This window comes from Lagopus leucura, unplaced genomic scaffold (genome assembly GCF_019238085.1).
Source record: "Lagopus leucura isolate 7727_CA_CO unplaced genomic scaffold, USGS_WTPT01 Super-Scaffold_100015, whole genome shotgun sequence".
NCBI lineage: Eukaryota > Metazoa > Chordata > Aves > Galliformes > Phasianidae > Lagopus > Lagopus leucura.
The window spans coordinates 16,208,481-16,228,272 of NW_024962269.1; the positions used below are offsets into that span (position 1 = coordinate 16,208,481).

General features: G+C 41.6%; 1 protein-coding gene across 1 annotated transcript in view; it reads left to right on the plus strand.

The window, feature by feature from the left end:
- IQCH (IQ motif containing H) overlaps nt 1–19,792 on the plus strand; it is a 58,058-nt gene that overhangs the window by 32,830 nt on the left and 5,436 nt on the right. The window contains exons 15-17 of the mRNA XM_042876096.1: nt 7,097–7,217; nt 8,517–8,803; nt 18,375–18,542. Coding sequence (XP_042732030.1) covers nt 7,097–7,217; nt 8,517–8,803; nt 18,375–18,542 — 576 coding nt within the window. The remainder of the gene's footprint in view (nt 1–7,096; nt 7,218–8,516; nt 8,804–18,374; nt 18,543–19,792) is intronic.

The window sequence follows — 19,792 nt, forward strand, 5'->3', positions numbered from 1 at the left end:
CGTGGGGATAAAGAGGAAAAGAGCTGAAGTACAAAAATAGAACACAAAACCAGGCAACAAATATCTCTTGAATGAGCCATTGTAATTGGCCGTAGCCACGCAGCCATTTCAAAAGTCTCCATTAAGTATCTGTTGTAGAAGAGGAAAAGCTATTTAATGTGCTTGGGCAGCCTCCTGTTTTAAATGTTCGAGTGTTTGAAATCTCGTTGTCTCCATTTGTGTCACCCTATTTTGTCACGGTTTCTTTTCCCTATAGACCGTATCTTGGTTAATTCACTAAGATGCATAACAGAAAATCAAAATCTTTTCAAAAGGCAGTAAATCCAGAGCATCCAACTCCTGATCTGAGTTGCACGAAGTGAAATTCAGATGCTGGTTTCAGGATTGCATGTGGATTGCTTCTGAAAAATTATAGTTTCAAAGGCCAAGATAAAATGCTATGAAATTATGGGTTTTTCTTTATATTTAAGTGGTTTTGGTCAACATCCAAATGCCCTGTAATGAGTAATTAGATAAACTTTGCAGTTGCCTGGAAATCAGGATGAAGAAGCTTTTAGCTGGTTGAATGAGCTGCATTCATTGTAGGAAACCTGAAGCTTAGGTACCGTATTCTCTTTCTTTACTGAAGGAAGAATTCAGACTAAAGAGCGTGCTTATAGACAGCTCAAAATAAAACCACCCACAGTACTGTCAAAGAGACACAGAAACACGGCACCATCAGCACCCTGATTTCGGACTGGTTTTGAACCATGTGGAGCACAGGGGCTCTGAAATAAGGCTCTGCCGTGCTGCCCTTGTTTGCACGCAGTTGTAGGTGTGCAGATTTTTCCAGCCTGAAGAGGGCCAGGATCTGTGGCAGAAACACAGAAGGTACATTTGCAGATTTCTGACAAGCTTTTAAAATTTCTTCTGTCCAGTATGATACTTGGTAGTAAAAGAGAAAGATTCCCTAAGACTTCAAGGAGGACCTGATTGTTGGTGAAGCTTAACAGTTGCAGGTTGCTTCCTGCTGTGGATAGTGCTCTGTCAGCAGTGTATCCTAAATCGTTTGCAGATAGTGAATATTTAAACTATCTGCAGTGCTCTTCTTACTCAGTTTATTGGTATCTCTGTGTAGCTGCCGAAGCGATGTTTTGGGTGATTCCTAAATCCTAAGCAAACCAAAGCCTGACAATTGTAGTCCTTGCTTAAATGGAAGCCACGACATCCATTCCTGAGAGTGGGAATAATCAGATATGCAAGCTGTTGGTGTGTATGTCCTATTGATTTAATATGCTTCTAATCAGTACATAAAGCTATAGGCCTGCAGTGTTAATTTTTCATATGCTTACAAAGTACCCTTTGATTTTCTGTCACGCGTTAATTACAGCGTTTTGCCATTAAATAGGAAGCTTTGTGTAAACTAATTACTAGGTAATCATTGTCTACCGCAAGCGTGCTGTTTGTACCTTTTATTTTATTCTAAAAATGCACAGATCTCGCAGTCTGGAACCACTATACCTTCCAGCCATTAGCTCTCACTAATTCATAGCATTATTGTGTTAAGATTGTAGGAGTTGTAATTGTTGTGGTATCAGTGCTGTTAATTACCGGAGTAAACAGTTGAAATGGTGCCAAGGTCTATTGTACAAGGCAGAGGAAAGGAGGTTTAAATGTTACTTCCACCATCTGGGGACTAGAGTAGAGGCAAATGCTGGAAAACAGCAGTGAGGCAATATCAGAACTTCAGCTCCAGGGTTTGAGGCCATATGGATCCCGAATATTTTGAATCAATTGAATTTAACTGCCAGTTTTTAGCAATAACAGCGTGGAAGGGAGAGGATAAAGCAAGAGCATTAAAGAAGTCTGAAATCCGTTAATGTTCTCTCACGCAATAAAATGCCTGCTTGGATTATTTTAAAAATGTTTATTTTGCTAAAATCCAAAAAGGAGCGCATAGGCAGCTCTAAGAAAGTTTAAGTGTGTGCTGTTTGCAAAATGCAGTGCAGGTTTTGTCTGACAATTCCTCTGCGTTACAGCTCAGCAATTTAGATTACATTCCTGGCGAGTGACTGTGGATTATCCGTACGGCGCCGTTTTTTCTTTCTGAAATGGCATTGTTTGGAATTCATTGGAATCCTTTCTTTGGAGAAAAGAGCCAGAAATGAGGGCAAAGAAAAGAAAGAGAGCAAAATTTTTGGAGTTTGAAACGTGCAAAAGGAAACTAATTAGGAAAATTGTATTAATTTGAGGGTATCTGAATTGATGGTATTTTCAGAGATTGATTAAAATTTGGAAAAGGTGCACCCACGTATTGGTTGTCTCATTATGTATGAGGGGAATCAACCCAGACTGCCGAACCCAAATGCTGTGTTTGACATAAACATGAGATTTATTTTTAATGGCTTTTACGAAAGTAGGAAAATTGTGTCACGTTTTCCTCACTCTGAAGGTACAGGTGGGGAGCCTTGAAAAACGAAGGCCACTTTTTGCCAAATAGATACCTTTACGCATAAAATAGCAGGGCGCATAGGGTATTTTTTGGAGTAGGAAAAAAAATAATTTTAATGAAATTGTATTCATCTCCAATTAACGCGCTGTGCGTAAACCCACAGAATTGTTTGATGGAGCTTTCAGGATCCTTCTTGCTGCGGTGGTTTTGTCTTTGATTTCCCTGCATACATTGTTCTCTGAGACGACATCTACAAAAGGGGATCTCGACAGCATATTGCTGCTGCCAGTTCGGGAGCGTTCAGAGGAAATAGAAAGGATCTCTCCTTCTAAACAATCCTGGTTTATTTATCTTTTATTGGTCTGTTAGCAGATGTTGAAGTAGTTTGGGGCACAATGTAAACATGTGCTTTTCAATAGAGGTATGGTAAGTAGCAGAGTATACAATGAACCCGAAGCAATTGGGAGGGGTGTTTTGGACTCGGACAGCGTTTGGTGCTTTGTGTGCGCGCGTGTGTAACTGAATTTAGAATTAAAAGAAGTGCTTGATCTTTATATATTGAAATCCTCAGCGTGCAGAGTGACAGCATGAGCCAGAAGAGAAAACCATGGCCCCATGTGGTGTGAAAAAAGGAACAGCAGTTTAAGTGCTGGAAAGTTGAAAGAGAACTAACCTTCTTGTTCTCGTCGTCAAGGAAAGTGGCTGTTTTGTGCTTTTAGATTGAAGCGTAGCATATGTGCCTCGGTTTGACAAAAAGCCTCTTGAGTCAAAGCAACCCCAGTCCTGTGTGCTGATCCAAAGCGAAGGCCGTGGTAATGAGGGACGGGCTCTCAGGAAGCAGTGAGTAGATAATACTGCATAAGTGGAGAATTCCGTGCGCTGTTTTCGCCATTCTACTTAATGCACGTCGCAGCCACGGCGAATCGCTTGCCATACAGCTGAAATGGGCCATTAGCTATCAGGGAAAATTGTCTTTGCTACTTTCAGCAGATGGAGCAAATATTTTACAAAGCAATTTTACATACGAAAAACATTTGTGTTACTTGGTAATGATGGCTGTTTTACATGATGTTACCTTCTATCAGAACGTACTTTTCCAGCTCAAGGAAGGCAAAAATGGCACTTTTTAATTTTAAAATTTGCAGTTTAGAATGAAACGCTCGGGCATTAAATCAGGTTGCAAACTTTTAAGTAGGTGGGGTAGTTGGTATGTCACATCTGAAAGCGTTCCAGTTGTGATAAGCATTTCAAATAGCTTTGTTCAGCAGGGCAGATTGTGGTTCTGGTCAGCAGGTACCTGTACGAATTAGAGGAAACGTCATTTGGGTTCAGTTTGCAAAACAGAAAATAATTGCATGTATTTGGGCTGCAGTTCAAAAGCAGCTACCGGACCTTTCTAATATTGCCATGGCTGCTGGTGTTGCTGAGATCATAAGGATAAGCTGGGCAGCAGCAGTTCGCATCAAGGCAGCTGGAATAAGTTATCATAGCTCCAGTGATCACAATGTAAAGGATATGCTGTATAAATGGTGTGAATTGTCGTAGCGCCGTTGGAGTGGCATAAATTGCCATAGCTTCATTGACTTCAACAAAGAACGGGTACTTTGTGTTGCTGAGGATCTGTCATTTTGTTCTTCTTTGGCCCAGTCAGCTTTACTTATTTGGAGTCACTTTCTTCACTCTATTTGCTTGCAAGGTCTAAATAATTTCCTTTCCATCTGATTTTTAGCTAAAAAGCCCCAGGTTTTTCTCATGCATTCTGCTCGGCAGCCTCTTTATGTCCCTAGGTCTTTCTTCCTAGGTCTAACTTTATTTCTTCTTTCTGTTTATTTACTTATCTTCTCAACAGGCTTTTCTTTGTTGACTGATCTTTCTCAAGAAGATTTCCAATCAGTGCCTTCAACATATGCCACATTTGGTCCTATTTTTTTGTTGCAACTGCTACTCTAAAAAAGCCTTTTAAAATTCAGCCTGCAGAAGGAGTGAGAAATTATTTTGTGTTTAGAGGGAAAAAGGTGTCAATTTTTCATGCTTACTCATCATTATAAAAAGGTGCAAAACATATGGACAGATTTAAAGGTTTCCAAACAATGTAAACAGTGTTGGGCTGCTTGTGTTTTGCTGGTGCTAAGAAACATCAGCTGAAAGATTCAAACAAATGCTCCCTGTTTACATTCAGCCTATGATTCTGAATTGTTTGGGGCCACATCAAGAAATAAAACATCAGTAAGCTCTGCTGGAGACACCGTCCCATTTAAATGAAATTAGCCTACAGAGCGCTGATCCTTTTAAAAGGTTTGCCTTCGTGAGGGAATGTTGGATCCGGGCTGGTGTTTGCCTACTAAAACTCCCTATAATCAGGATTATTGCCTTTTTAGAGCTTACCATTGCAAAAAAAAAAACCTTCAGCTGGAACTCCAGGTGCTGATCCTTATGAAGCGGCTGCCTGCCTCCCTTCTGTGAATACCTTGATTATCCAGGCATGCCTTGTTAAAAGCACTGCTACAATGGGTTTGATCTTGCCAGAACGTTTCTCAGATTTCCTTGGATTAGTTATTTCTGTTTAAAAAAAATAAAACAAAAATCCAGTAAGGTGGCTGGTTTGGATGCCTATTTTACAGTCAGCTTGTCCTGATGGAGCTTGCAGCTGCAGGGTGCTGCTGAGCCGGAGCCATGGGCACCCACATGGCCCTGCCAGGCTCTGAGCTCATCCTCAGCACTCCCTTCAGTGCTAATTGACCTCACTGACACAAGGAGCACTGAGGCTGGTGAGGAAGGACTGCAGGAGTCTTCTCTGAGGTCCCTCATGTGGACAGGCAGTAGTGGCATATGACGTTCCTGTACGTACAGGTGAAGTGAATGGTCTCTGTCTTGCCAGCAGCCTCCATTTACGAACCAGTAAGGTTCACTGCACAATACCCAAAGGCATTAGGGCTCAGGGATGAGACTCGTTGTGACAGAGGTACTGCTGAACGCACTGAGAGGTGCAAACTGATGTGTAGGTCAGCAGCTCCACATCATTCATCATGGCTCAGATCCTCTCTTCAAAGCTGTATTTATTTTCAGTGTGCAACAAACCACCTGATCTTGTGACTTAGCAATATTTCAACATGAATACAAAACAAGACAAGGCCAGCTGATATTTGTTCACTTTTCTGTTGTTTCAGTCAGCAGAGGTATCAGACCCCTTAATTTCTTGTTACAGATTTGTTTCTGTAAGGAAACTATTGGTGTAAGACCTGAATCTGGGTAAATTTTGAACTTGGTTCTTGCTCCTTATGTGGTCCTTTGTCTTTGCTATAAACTTATATGTATTTAGTATATGGGTGTACTGACTTAAGCTATTTCTTAACATTTTTCTCTGAGGTATTTAAAGTCAACCACTTTCTTTGTCTGTAGTGTGTGATAGGAGACCACAATGATCACCATCAGTTCCTCATTGAGGGCAAAGGAGCCCTGCCCCCCTTTTTGTGGCTGGACAGCCCATAAGAAAGTCACCTTCCAAAGTCTCACAGGCAGACCGTGCCCAGGAGCAAGATGTATCTAGGTCTGCTATACGTGGAATCTATCCCTTATTACTGGCACATCCGCCTCATTCTGTTAGATAAATTCCAGCAAGATTATCATCAATTTGTATTTTTGGTTGCATTACATTATGTACTTCGTGACAAAGACGATCTCTTTAAATTCACTGATGTGTGAAAAGAGAATGTTTCTCTTTTTTCAGTTCCTAGATGTTAGCCATAAGGTTTTATCATGTTCCTCCAGAGCTCCTGATAGCATGACTGTGGCTTAGGACGGTGCCAAGATCAGAGGAAGAGTTGGTCATCTTCTGAAGCACAGGATGCTAGAGAGGAGGATGCAAAATAGAAGCAAAGAGACCCAAGGGAAGCAGGAGAATGCTTATGAAGCAGCAAGGAAAGGAGCCCGAAGCAATAGAGTCAGGGTCCTTGCACTTTATATGCTTGTGTACTTCTGGGACGGTGCTGAGCAGTAAAAGCAGTGCAGTTAGTTTCTGTATTTAATGGGGTTGGTTCATTTGTGTGATAACATAGCGAAGAACTTAACACAAGGAAAAAGCCAGTTTATCATCTGTTAATATGACTGATCAAATTCTACCGTAGATGAAGGCACAAATACAGCTCTGAATTTGTTACAGGCTGGAGAATGAAACATCTTAAAAACTTGTGTTTGATTTTTCCCTCATTTATTTATTTATTGTAACTAGAGAGCGTTTGCACTTATAAAACAGCTTAAACATAAAGAGCCAGTAACAGTACGTCTGGTGTATGTGACTATTTCAGCGTGTTCAGTTTCAAAATATAAACAGTGTAGAAGTTATTGACTGCTGGTATTGATCACTAAGCAGTTACCAAGTGCTTAGCATTTTCAGTTGCCAGATCAAATTATTGATATAAATTATAATGAAATAGATGCCACGCTGAAGGCGGGGGGGTGGAACTGTCTTTCAGAGAAGAACAATTTGCAATAGGAGGGAAGAGTAGTAAGCAGAAAAATTAAAGAAAGGATTCCTGACTGTGGGTAAACAGTAACCACATTTTTTTTTTTTTTTGCCTGTTGGAGGCCTGGTTTTTAATCACCCCACAAGCAGTTTTCATTTCTGTAGTAAAATTGCTTGTGGTTCTATTTAATTTGTTTCTGCAGGAGCCAGCTTTGGTGAAGATCTCCCAGGAGCTGCCGGGCCTTTTAGCACAGCACGTACAGCCAGTCAATGAGAAACGATTCCCTACATGGGAAAAATTCCTCCAAACATTTCTTAGTCAAGGTAAATAAGACTGCAAAGTCGCTGTTAAGTGTTATAAGGAGTAATTATACCATATTGTATGCCATATTCTTGTTAATCCTGGGCCCATTTAAATATTTATCTCCTTTTATTTCTCCATTACGCTTCAAACGTTCATTTGCGAATGAATTGTAGGCGACTATTCTATCAGTCGTACATCTCAATGAAGAATTTAACCTGCTTTAATCCTGGCTTACCTTTCTCACACAATTCTGACTCAATAAGAATCAGCTTCTTAATCCTGGGTTAGTTCCAGTCTGAGAGCTGAAAGTTCCGTTTGCGTGGTGCTGAGGCCTCATCAGAGCTTCGTGTGTTAACTCTGCCATGGCACTTTTGCAGCATCCAACTGATGAGGAGCTCAGAAGGGAGCCCAGGTTTGTCCATTACAGGCAGTGCAAACCAAGCTGCCGCTTGGACTCTGCAAATCAGCGTGTTGGAGATATGTTAGCATCCTCTGTTGACGTGGTTTTGTGCCTGTATTTTCACGCCAAATTTTAGGCTGCAGAAGTTTGTGTTTAGGGTGGTAATTTCCTATGATTTCTGCCCACTATTCCTTATGCTGTGGATATACACGTTTTGTACATCCCTTTTTCTGTGGAAGAGACAAAAGTGAGGCAAAGCTTTGAACATATTTGGGCGAAAAACGGTGCCAATTAACATAAAAGCAGTTTTTTTGTTACATATGAGTTTATCCTTAGCTTGTGGCGTTGCATTCAGTTATGGCAAATCCAGAACACCAAGCCAGAACACTTGTGATTTTCCTACAGACAACCATGCTAGAAGTTGTCAGCTCTTCTACGTACCAAGATCCTCATGTGGATGAATACTAAAAGGCAGGCAATGCATCTCAGACCATTGTATGGGTGGCAATCTCCAAGATGACTTCCCAGCAGGAGATACCGCTCACCAAAGGTCCCAATAATGTCATTTCAGTGCTCTTCTGGCTGTGCTGTCAGACAGCCCAAAGGTCGTCGTATTGCCCAAGAGCATATTCTTCCTGTCAGATATGTGATATAGTTCAGGTTTGGAACTGCTTTCAAAGGATCTGCAGATCAAAAGCCACTGGTTGAGCAGTTCATGGAGAATGTAAGGAGATCTTTCTCTTCAAGAGATTTGTGGTATGCTGCTCCTATTGCATTTCTTTACTTGCTGTATCTCCATAGCAGTCCTCCCTGCAATGTCTGAGCACAATAGGAGCTGGATGGTTTCATTCGGTGCACTCTGAAGAGCATCACATGTGAATTTGATTACTAGCTTAACTGCTAATTCATTTCTTGCTAGGTGGTGTGATAGAAGCCTTCCCACTCTCAGAAAATGTCACAAACCTTACAGTGGATATGCTGATAGAGCCTACGGGCGACATAAAAGTAGTGTCGTCAGGAGACCAGCTCCATGCTGACGGACCTCTGCGATCATCTGGCACTACCATTCCCCAAAGTTCTGTTGATCCAGCAGTTCTTAATTCACTCTGCTTAAAAATTGGAGAAGCCTGTAAATCGAAAGGAGTGCTTGGTTACTTCTCAGTTGATTTTGTGACTTTCATCCATCCACAAACAATGGAACAGCAGGTGAGTGGATCGGATGCGATGTGTCATAATGTCCCTGTGAGATGGGGAAACGCCTGCTTTCCTACTTGAATCCAAACTGTTATCCAGAAAAAACTTTGCCCTTTTGAACACTTTATTTCTCCTCCAAGGAGAGGAGGAGGCACGTTGAGCTAAGTAGAGCCGGTGATTATTTTAACCTACGGTAGGGAACTGCTTTGGTAGGGGGGTTGGACTCGATGATCTCTGGAGGTCCCTTCCAACCCCTACAATTCTGTGATTCTGTGATTCTGTAACAATAACAAAAATTTAGACCTGCTCTGCCCCTTGGACCTGAGGAACCTTTTAAATGTTTTGCTCGAAGAGAAACAACCTGACAAAGCCTGAAGGGCTTCTTGCAAAGCTGGATGAGAAGAAAATATTTATACTTCTTCCAGTGAGCGTTTTCTCCAAAAATAACCTCATCCTGCACTAAGCTGATGATTCATGGCAAAGAACACACAGAGTATTCTAGTTTCTAAATGTTCCAAATCTCTTGTATTTTGCTCTGCAAAAGAATAATTGTAGGGATTGTTTTTGAATTGATTTTGAATAAGCCTGTGTCTCTATAAGAGTACAGATACAATTTGAGGATGAAGAAGAAAGAAAAAGATTTCTTCTTTGAGAAGAAATGATATTGACGGTTCCTTCTGGCAAATAGGATGGTGGTGGCAGGGCTTCTACCTGTGCTGCACAGGCTCTGGAAGGTTTTATCCTCACCCTTGTGAAGCTGAGAAGCCTCTGTATGCATAGCATAGGAGTCCTCAGCACCTCACAGAGCAGTGTGAGATGTCATTGCAGCCTGAGGCCACACACCACTTTCTGCTGCAGCGCAAATGTGCGTGCAGTTAGTAATTTGTTTGCTTTAGAGTATTTCAGACTGTTTTTGTAGAAGATCAGCAAATCCAGGTACTGTGTGACACGATAGGAAATTCAGTTTTCTAGTAGTGTCTGACAGCGTGGTTTCTCCAGTCCTGAAAGCTTCACCCCATGGGCACATGTTGCACTGATGTGGGAAGAGATGAGTTTTGAGGGATCTGGACTATCCAATAGAGCATTTTAAATTATGATATTTCAAGGTTAGCACCTCAAATTTCCTAGAAAGGAAAATGCTTCTAGGAAAGCAGTGTAGTTTTGGAGTGGTGAACTTGTGACTTACAACAGACATAACTAAGCAAAATGGAAGGGATTAAATTAATGCTGCCATGGAATCCTGCCCAGGAGAGCGTTCTGCGTGGATGAGTAATGGGGTCTTTTAAATGGCAGAATCAGAACCACTCAAGTGACCCTAGTACTTCCTGCCAGTATTTACAAGCCCATCAGTAAAACCACAGTCTGCTGTATCAGAACTTTTGACAACATAAAAAATAATGTAATAAATCAAGACAGCAGAAGGGTATTGACTCCAGAATCTGCTGCTGCCTGCGGTGGATGGCAGGGAAGCAGAGGAGTGGTGGCCACTGTCCCAGCACACTCTGCTTTCAATGCCAAGGAACAAATAGGTAAGAGAATGGATCTAAGGAAATAACTGCAGAATTATTATGATTGGAAGACACCACTAAGATCATCTAGTCTGACTGTAATGTAGCCTCTGGCACGAATCTGATGATCAGTTTTGATCACAGTTTGTACCAAATATTCATCTTGCATGTTTCTGTGCTACAGTAACCTGGCATTTGTTTGATTTATAAGGTCAGATTTCCTTGTCATAGTGTGATCTATTAAGTTCTTTCACAAGTCAGATGCCGGGAAAAGCAAATAAAGGGCATTTTTGAATACTTAAGTGGTTTTATTTTTAAACAGAATGAACTTCAGAACAGTGAAGCCAGGTTTCCCATAGATTCATACCTTAAATTACATTCCCACATGTTCTCCAGCTGAAGTCACCCCACAGCCTTTCCCATTGCAACTCCCCAGAAAGGCTTTTTTCCCCTACCCAGCTGCCTATTTTAGGAATCTCATGGGAGATTCATATATTTGAAATTACTACTTTATTGCAAAGTTGGTTGGTACTGGCCAAAAGGCTTGAATGTTAAGACAGATGTACAAATGGAAAGCATCATGCCAGACTAAAAGTAAAGTTAGATCTGGGTGAGGAGGCTGAGCTTTCAGTATTTGGGTAGTGGCCTTGTGTTTGAAGACTAAAGAAAGTGAGATCCTTTTTAAATAAAGTGAAACGTTTACTGTTGGTGATGGATGGATAGTGGTGTTTACAAATTCAAAATGGGCATTTGCATGCAGATGCGAATTTAAGATCTCTGCGTTAAGTCTCAATTACTTATTTTATTCCCAAGGCATCTCCTTGGTTTTTAGGTCTTCTGTTATTGTTTGTGCACTCACCTACTTATCTGAGTGAGTTTGTTGTCTTCTACAGTCTTCAGTTAGGACTTTTACTGTTAGAGAAACTGTTTAACTGTAAAAGGGAACATGTCTCTTCTTCATGGGATAAGCAATGCCGCATGGCTGGACTTTCAAAAGATGCCTGTCTGTATGCACTCGAATCCATTTAGGTGTCTGTTTCTCCTGGACACCTGAAAACCATGGCCTGTATGGTATGAGAAAAGGCTTTAAACACAGGGCTTGTATTTAAAACCCAAGAGTTAGCATATGGTATCCACTGGCAAAAGCTGGCTCTTTGGCAGAGCTGTGATAATTGTATTCCATCTTAAGCACAAAGAAGGCTAAAAATGGGGCTTTTGGTAAATGATTTCGCTATGACTGTGGTAAACCAGAGAAACAGAATAATGTTAGCTTTGAAATACAGATTGCAGTAAAGTTTGAATGCCAAAATGTATTTACATGGGCATTGTCATCAGAACTGTGGATGAGCCATATCAAATAACTTCCATGTAAAGTTGCTTTATAAAGATCAAGAGGTGACACCTTCACCCACTGAAGTCAGTGGGAGTTTTGCCAATTGCTTTGATCAATTTAGGAGTTCACCAAAATGCAGAAATGCTTCCTACATCACTGAAGTTGTGACATTTCCTGGCATGAACAAGGGCACATTAAATCAATCAGTGTTTATTGTGGTCTTCTACAATTCCTTTCTGTTCTGCCTTGGCTTTCTTCCCTTCTTTCTGACTGATTCTACCTTAGCATTTCCTGTTTGTCAGCATGTACCACAACTTTAACATTATTTAAGCACAGGTTTTTAAATTTAAGTAGTTACAGAGGCAATTAATGATGCCATCTGTCTTGTGAGAGAGAGATTACACAAAAGATTGTGCTCCTGAAAGCACTATTTTTTTTGGCAAACAAGAAATCCTATTAGACTCCCAGAACATTTGCTACTAATTTCAGAAGTGCCCGTTTTAATGCAGTAGCTGAAAGGCTCAGATACATTTCCTGGAAGTATAGTATACTCAGGCATTCTTTCAAAGTTATATTTTATGGAAAATATCAACTGATACATGATATCTTCAGTAAAGCTAAAAATTGAATATGTCATTGAACATCTGTTACCAGTACAGTCTGAGTATTTAAATACTCAAAAATCCCTGAATCCTTTGTAAAGTTACACGCCACATAAATACAACTCTTTAAGGAATGTGAAGGGCCGAGTAAGTGAGACCATCTTTCTGCCTTTGCAGACTGAGCAGCTGCATGCTGCAGTACCTGGCCTCCCACATGCTCACCCTGCATGCTCCCACAAAGGGGACTCTGGAGCAGAAGAGATTGGCACATAGTTCCGTTTCAGGCTCTTCACTCTGGAAGTCTTTAAAAATCTAAATGCCATGTAGCATAAATTTGATGTGAGCAACAAGGCATTGCTTATAGCATTTTAAAAGATTGCGATTGTTAGCAAGCAAATCCCCTCGACGTGTTGTTTCCTTCTACACGTTGCTGTTACATCGCTGTGTTCCCCAGGGGGAGGGACGTGGATGCGCGGCGTTTCCAGTGTCTGAGGAGAAGCATGAGCTGTGTGATGTGGATCGAGTCACTTCTGCCTCCCACTCCATTCTCAGACTGATCTTTAGGAGCACGGCCTTGACCCTTTGAAGTAAAGCACTGTGTAGTATTGACTAGAAGCTTTTCTGCTCCCAGCTCGTCACGGAGCTGCACCTGAATAAGTTTGTTTCGTTGAGCTGCTGGAGTGCACAAACTTACATCCGTACATGTGTGGTCAGGTAATCTGGAGAAACATGGTTTTGAGTCACCTTTTGTAGCGGTCAGATGGATTACACAGCCCCGTACCTTTTGCAGCAATAGCAAAAGAACACCGAGTTACGTTGCTTGGTAAGGAGCAAAGGGATAGCACTGACCCAAATGCCCACAAAAGAGAAGTCTTCAAAGGACACTATGAAGTGGAAGTAACTCCAGCGAAACTGTGGGGAAGAAGGTCTCGTGGGATTCTGTTAGAGATGAGATGTGCTCTGTGTGGCTCATCAGTCAGCTCTGGAACCAGTGTTTAATTAATGCTTTGAGGGATGCATTCTTCTGTATTCACACATGCATCCCAAAATTACTCCCGTTGTTTTTTTTTTTCTTTCTCCTCACAGAATTCAGGGGTGTTATTTTCAAACAAGAGCTGCGGTTTTCTCCTTAACCGCCTTGCAGTTTTGAATCGAGCAGGGCAGAGTTTGGTGCTCGGGCCCAAGAGCTGAAGTTCTCCGGCTGCACCACTGCATGCCGGCAGCAGCCACCAGATGGCGGCCGCCTCGGATCCTGCCCGCACCGCTGCTGCTCTGAGTAGTCGCGCTGGGTGTTGTGGAAGTCACCGAAGGAGCTCTATTTTCAACACCCCAGCAGAGTTAATATTTTACTCACTGACATTTTTACAGTGTCATTCAACCACTTCTTTAAAAATAGCAGGTGTGCTCTTTACAGTAACGCAGACATCGATACTTGATGCAGATAAAAACAATTATAGTGGATAAAGAAAAGCTATAATTTAGCAGCTGTTTAAGAATTTATGTTTCCTTTCTTTCTTAAGTTTATGTTTTAAAGCCAAAGCATTTTTACGGTGGTTGTAAAGAATTACACTATCACTGTGACTTTAGTCACTGGAGATGTCTTAACCACAAGCGCAGTCTGCCTAACGGAGCAGCTCCAGCCTGGAAAAACAGCCAGTAAGTCATGACGGATGTGCAGGATGTGCTTTTAGCTGCTCTTTTAGCACAGATTTATCTAAAACCACTTTTGAGATCTAAAATCTTAACCCGTGCCCTCTACTTTTTCTTTATGATTGTAAATCAGCATAAAAACACAAATCTGGTTACCTCTGAACTCTCCTTTGTTTGAAAAATCAAGTACCTCTTCTGGACTTCACAAAAGCGCTCTGCTTCAGTTTGATTTCTGAACACGCAGGTGTCCCAGAAGTCCCCACATCTCAAGTTAAAGCTGTGTAAGCTATGCTAACTTGCCATGCAGCCTTACAAGGATGCCTTATTGGGTACATCCTGAAATAAGGAGGAGAGACCCACATATCAGATATTTGTTAAGCTGTGAGACTGCATCACTGTTTTAGCTTTACTTACACTTGACCCTTGCACAGGCCTTCTACTAATGGCTCCTGATTTCCTGGAGGAGATGATAATTCAGCTGGTTATTAACTGCCTGACCTCACAGACATCGCTTTCTAAACCACAGAGATATATTCCTAACATAAAACAACAACAATCCAACAGGCAGCAAACCCCCAGCTCAGATTTTCAAGGCGTTCTAGACACTTTTGGCACTTGCTTTGTGTTACTTTGAAGAAAATCATGCTGAAATGCAGTAGGTGGTATTAGAGTTGAACCCAAATGAACTTTCTGCCTGCTCTGCTCAGGGAGCAGCCCAAAGCGCTTCTGCTATGTCTGTTCTGCCTGCGCTAGCTCTGTGGAGCTGTTGGACTGCTTTGAAAACTACATGCCACAAAAAGGGAGATGCTGATGTTTCTAAGGAATTGTTTTTGTTGTTTTTATGCACGTCCCTATTAGCAGATTTTTCAGTTGTCTGTTACAGATAGCAGTGTCTCATCCTGCTTGTTTCACAGCATCGCTCTACCCCATCCTTACTCTAACATGAGAGGTTTCCCTCAGTTTGTCTCCACATCTGCTGATGGCAGCTCTGGCTGTGCTGATTTTGGTTAGTGTTCTGCACGCCAAAGAGCACTTGCAAAGCAGTGGCTATATGTGATTTTGGCATGAGGCTGGTAACTTCTTCATAGAAAATGGGAAGTCATCAACTGTGGAGTCTACCTAATTAGAATCCTTTAGACACGGATAGAAGGGATTCTGGTGCTTTTTTCTTTGTTTATTACAGTTAATTTTAGGTCATTACACCCAAGAGACACCTGCTAACTTCAATATGGCCAACATGTGCTTAGTATGATATAATGAGCTACCTCTTTCCATTTGGGAACGTATATTGATCTATTATTGGTGAAAGATGCCAGACTAATAGAGCCAGCAAACAGATGTCCACTGCCAGTTCCAGAATAAGAGCACTATAAAGCAGCTGTATAGCTCCTGTCTTCACACGGCTCCACCAGCCAGACTCAGGTCTTCCATCCTTGCTTGAGACTACCAGAAACATTGCCTGTTATTAACTGCTGTAATTTTGCAAAGAGCACTTATGACCTTCACGAACTGAAGAGAGACTTAGAAATCATTCCATTGAAGAATTTGATCAGCTAACTACTAATGATCTGGCTTGCCTTCGAACTCACGAAATTGAAAAAAAATTATCTTGTTCCAGTCTCGTGAATGTGAAGTTGCCCAGGCCCTGTGTCTCATGTTTTTGTAGCAGTACAAAGGCAGTTTGAAAGGTACTTCTGGATTTCCGTGGCAAAAGGGAATCCCCTGCTAGGAAAAAGCTGGAATCTCATGCCATCTGATCCTCCTTTCTTTCTCTCTGTATTAGAGATGGTCTGGGACACATCCAGGACAGAAAGGGCCGTAGCTACAATACTGTGTTCTGTGTTCTGCAATACTCCTGAGCCAGCAAAAGACTCCTTGGGGGTGATCCCAGCTGGCAGGCGTTAATGACCATTTGGCTGCTTTAGCTTGCATCAGGGGTGGTTCAGCCTCAGGCTCGGGCCCAGAATGAAAGGAGGTGGACAGGTGGGTTGTAGCCATGTTTGTCTTCCTCCCCATCATGGTCAGGGCTGTGGAAATCTACCCTTGTTTTTAAGAAAGCAAAACGTGCAATGATATCATTATTGTAAAATGCACCTGTGACTAATCACATATCTGTAGAAGGGCTTGGGTTGGATGCTGAAGTAGGTATTAGTAGCTGCACAGTGTTGAAGGAGAGAATCAGGCAGGAGGTGGGGGAAGGGGAGAAAAGGGCATCTTCCCTTGTTTCACATTAGGGCCGTCAGACCACTCTGTTGATGAGAGCCATTAGTTCTGCAGGCAAGGGTATAAGGCTGAGGTGTCCACGTCCTGGTACTTGATGTCCATGTTAGGGACAACACAAGATTTGCTGAGTAACTTTTGCAGAACATACAAGCTATCCCACGTTCTGTGTGGTTTGTCTGAATCTGCCAGGGTGTAATGAATTTGTCCTGTGACAGTGACTGCTTATGTTTGCTTTATCTGCTGTTAAATGCCCAACCCATTCTCAATGCACGGTCATAACACAGGCTTTGTTCTCACCCATGCAGATGTGCTGTGGTTGCACTACATCTTCGCTTCTGTGCTTTTCCACCTCAGCTGCTTTATGGTCCACCTTCAGTCTAATTTGCCTTCTGCCTCTCTGTGCATCAGCAAAGTTTCCAGGTAGTGCTGCCGTTGACTTTGAGCTCAGGAAGCACAGGTGTGGTATCAGCTCTGGATTCACAGTGGCTAGTTCATTTTTCTGTGCAGTTGAGCAGCCCTTGGATAGCAATAATCCCTGCTCTCCTTAGATGGCCTAGCCAACTCTTGTGGGGGCAAAACTTTAACCAAGAATCCAAAACCCAACTGAAACAAGGTTCAAAGCACGTTCGCTACTGCTGATCTGTTGATAATATTTATGGAAATGAATGTAACTTGTTTACTGTATGGATAGTTTATAATTACTACTCATCGAAAATGTTAGCTCATTGAAAATGTTAGCACATACTGGAAAAGTACAAATTGATAGGAAAGTTCCTTCCTGTCTTGCAGAAGTGATGGTAAAGAATAAATTATTGAAGAAAATTAAGCACTGTAATTGGTGAACATTCCCCTTTTACTAAGCAAAGTCAGCTATTAGCATCCGATTTGCATTTTATACCGTGCAGCAGGAAATATTTAAGTTGACAAATAGGATATTTAATACAGCACCAGATACTTGGCAGTTAGTTATTAACAACTGTTACCGATGTGATTTATTCACCATTATAAAAAGGGCATTACTATGTGAATATGATTCAGAAATTAACTTCAGTTTACCAAGAGGCCTTGACTGCCTGACCTCTTAATATCCTTATAATGATGCCATTTAACATTCACAGGCTTATTCAAGTCATTCACTGCTAGATTTGTTTTAAAAGGGTCCACTGTAGGGCAGATATTTGTGTGCATTAACATTTCTCATTGGCACAGTAGGCACGAGCATTTTTAAACGGGAAAAACTCATGAGTAAAGCCACGCTCAGGTAGTTGGGGCAGAGGAGAGTCACAGAAAGAATTTGTGGTGCTCCATTCTCCTACTCTCCACTAATCTTGCAGGCTTCCATAGGCTCTAGCACTTTGAGATCCCCTTGGGGGTTCTGTGAGATTTCTACCATTGCCTGCAAGTGTGACCTGCATGTAGGTGGGGTGGGCTTCTCTCCTACCCATCTGTGCTACCCACAGGCTCCAATAAACTACGGGGAGCAGATGCTGCCCACTTGGCAAGGGGCTTCTTTGTGGTCAGTAAGGCTCAAACCAATGCCGTGTTGCTTATATCGCAGGTTCTTGGCTGAGAATTGACCTCTGTTAGTACGGGCTTGCAGGATCTCACAGGCTTGGTGCAGCTGCCAAACCACAGCATGCCTGAGTCAGGGGCACTTCTGGGTGCATCTGCTCCAAGTCCTGCTCCAGCAGGGACACCCACAGCCCATGTCCAGGCCGCCTGGGAAGATCTCCATGGAGGAGACTCCACAACCTCTTTGCAGGGTGCAATAATGTGTAATCAGGCAGGATGGATGTGCCTCGTTTGGGGTACTCCTGCACACAGATCCCACTCTTCTCTACTTCTTTTACTCAGTTAAACCTCGCCTCCTAGAACTTCCCTCTTTCTATGTAAAAATACCTATTTGTTTGACTTTATTTAACCCTAATTATTCTTCAGTTAAAAATTCAGGTGTGATATTTAGTATTTAGATAATTACCTATTTAATGTGGTGCAGGTTTCACAGCTGTTGAGTTGATCTATTTACTTCTACCAATCCTTGCTAAAACCTTGGTAGCACAGGTATCTGTCTTCCCCTTAACCTTTCAGTTCTCACTGAGAAATTCTTTTTGAAGTTTCTTGGGAGTTCTGACTGTTTTGCTGGGGCCAGGCGCTAGCACAAGGGAACCTTAAGTACACATCTTCAACATGTATGTAGGAATAGATGACAATTGCTGAATCTCACCTTTCTTGTTCTTTTTTAAACGCACCTGTTTGTGTTTGATCAGGTATGGGCAACAGACCTTGACCTGTGCTATAGTGACCAGCTGGCCTTGACTCAGCTCACGCTGTATGTGTCAGATGGAAACCTGGACTGTTGCTCTGGCCTTTCTGAAACACCTCTTGGTTCGAGGAAAATGAAAAGCCAATGCACTCAGCTCAAGGAGACAAAGACAGTAAGCAGCGATTTGTTCACAAATAAAGTTATTAATATAAGTTACTGAAAAGTTTAAAATCTGCTCTAGATCACTGCTCTGAAGGAGCTGAGCAGTAAAACTGCTGCTTTTAGGTTTTAGGATGCTAATAAATGGGATACTGTTACATTAGAAATTAAAATAAAGCTTCTGAATGCCTATGGGTAGTTGAGTATTTATCCTTTGCGCTCAATAACATTGATCTGTGATAGCAACTAGCTTCTAAATAAATATCTTTCAAGTTGTGAAAAAACTCATAGTTTCTAAATTGCAAGGAAAAGGGAGGAGCTGAAAGCACTGCTCTATAGGAGAGACTAAAAAGCAGTCAAGAGGAAATCCGAGCCTTCAGCTCACGCACTGTGATTTTGTGCCCACATCAGTGCCATACAGGGATGTGAGTTTACAGAAGGTATTTGTATATTGCTTTGAACCCTTAGCAGCCTATCGTGGGTGCTTTCGTGGCTCACACATCTATCTTCTATTATGGTGACCTGTGAGATGAAAATGTTTATTGGTGGAGGACTTGCTAAGACTTCTCAACATAGAGACTGTCCCTCTAAAAGGGCAGAAAGACCGCTAGGAAAGTCAGCGATTAAAAGGTGCATGCAGGTATGTGTGAGAAAGACAGGTGCTGCTCTTACATATTTTGACTGAAGAGTCAAAACTCCCCTTTTTCTGACAAAGGGGAAGAATGTAGCACCATTCCAAAATGCCATGGATCTGTAATTCAGAGGTTAATGAGCTCTTGATCTATTGGTTCTTGTCAAGTAACCACTTTTAGTTGGAGAGAAGTAAATTAGATATGATTGGTCCCAGTAGTACAAGTTTTAGAAATGAAAAGTAATCAAGTAGCAACTTTTTTTAATTAAAATTCTGTCAGAATTGACATAAATTGTCACTATATTCTTTATTTTTCTTCTTACTTCTGAGGTTTTTGTCTCCTGAAGAGTTAACTACAAAAAAGGGCTCTCTCTGAAAAGCATCTTAAGGGAAAAAAAACAAACAAACAAAGAGACAAATGCTTTTACAGCACATGATCTGTAATGAATGATTAAGTAAAACACTTTGTGTGAAATTATGATGTTAATAATGATTCTGTCCCTTTTAATTTATTATATATTCTCAATCCTGGTAGGTTTGATTTTGATAAAATGGAGCAGCAACTCAGTTTGTGTGATGATATTATTTTTAGAAATCCTTCTTTGAAAGAACAAATTTCCTAGATACTGCTG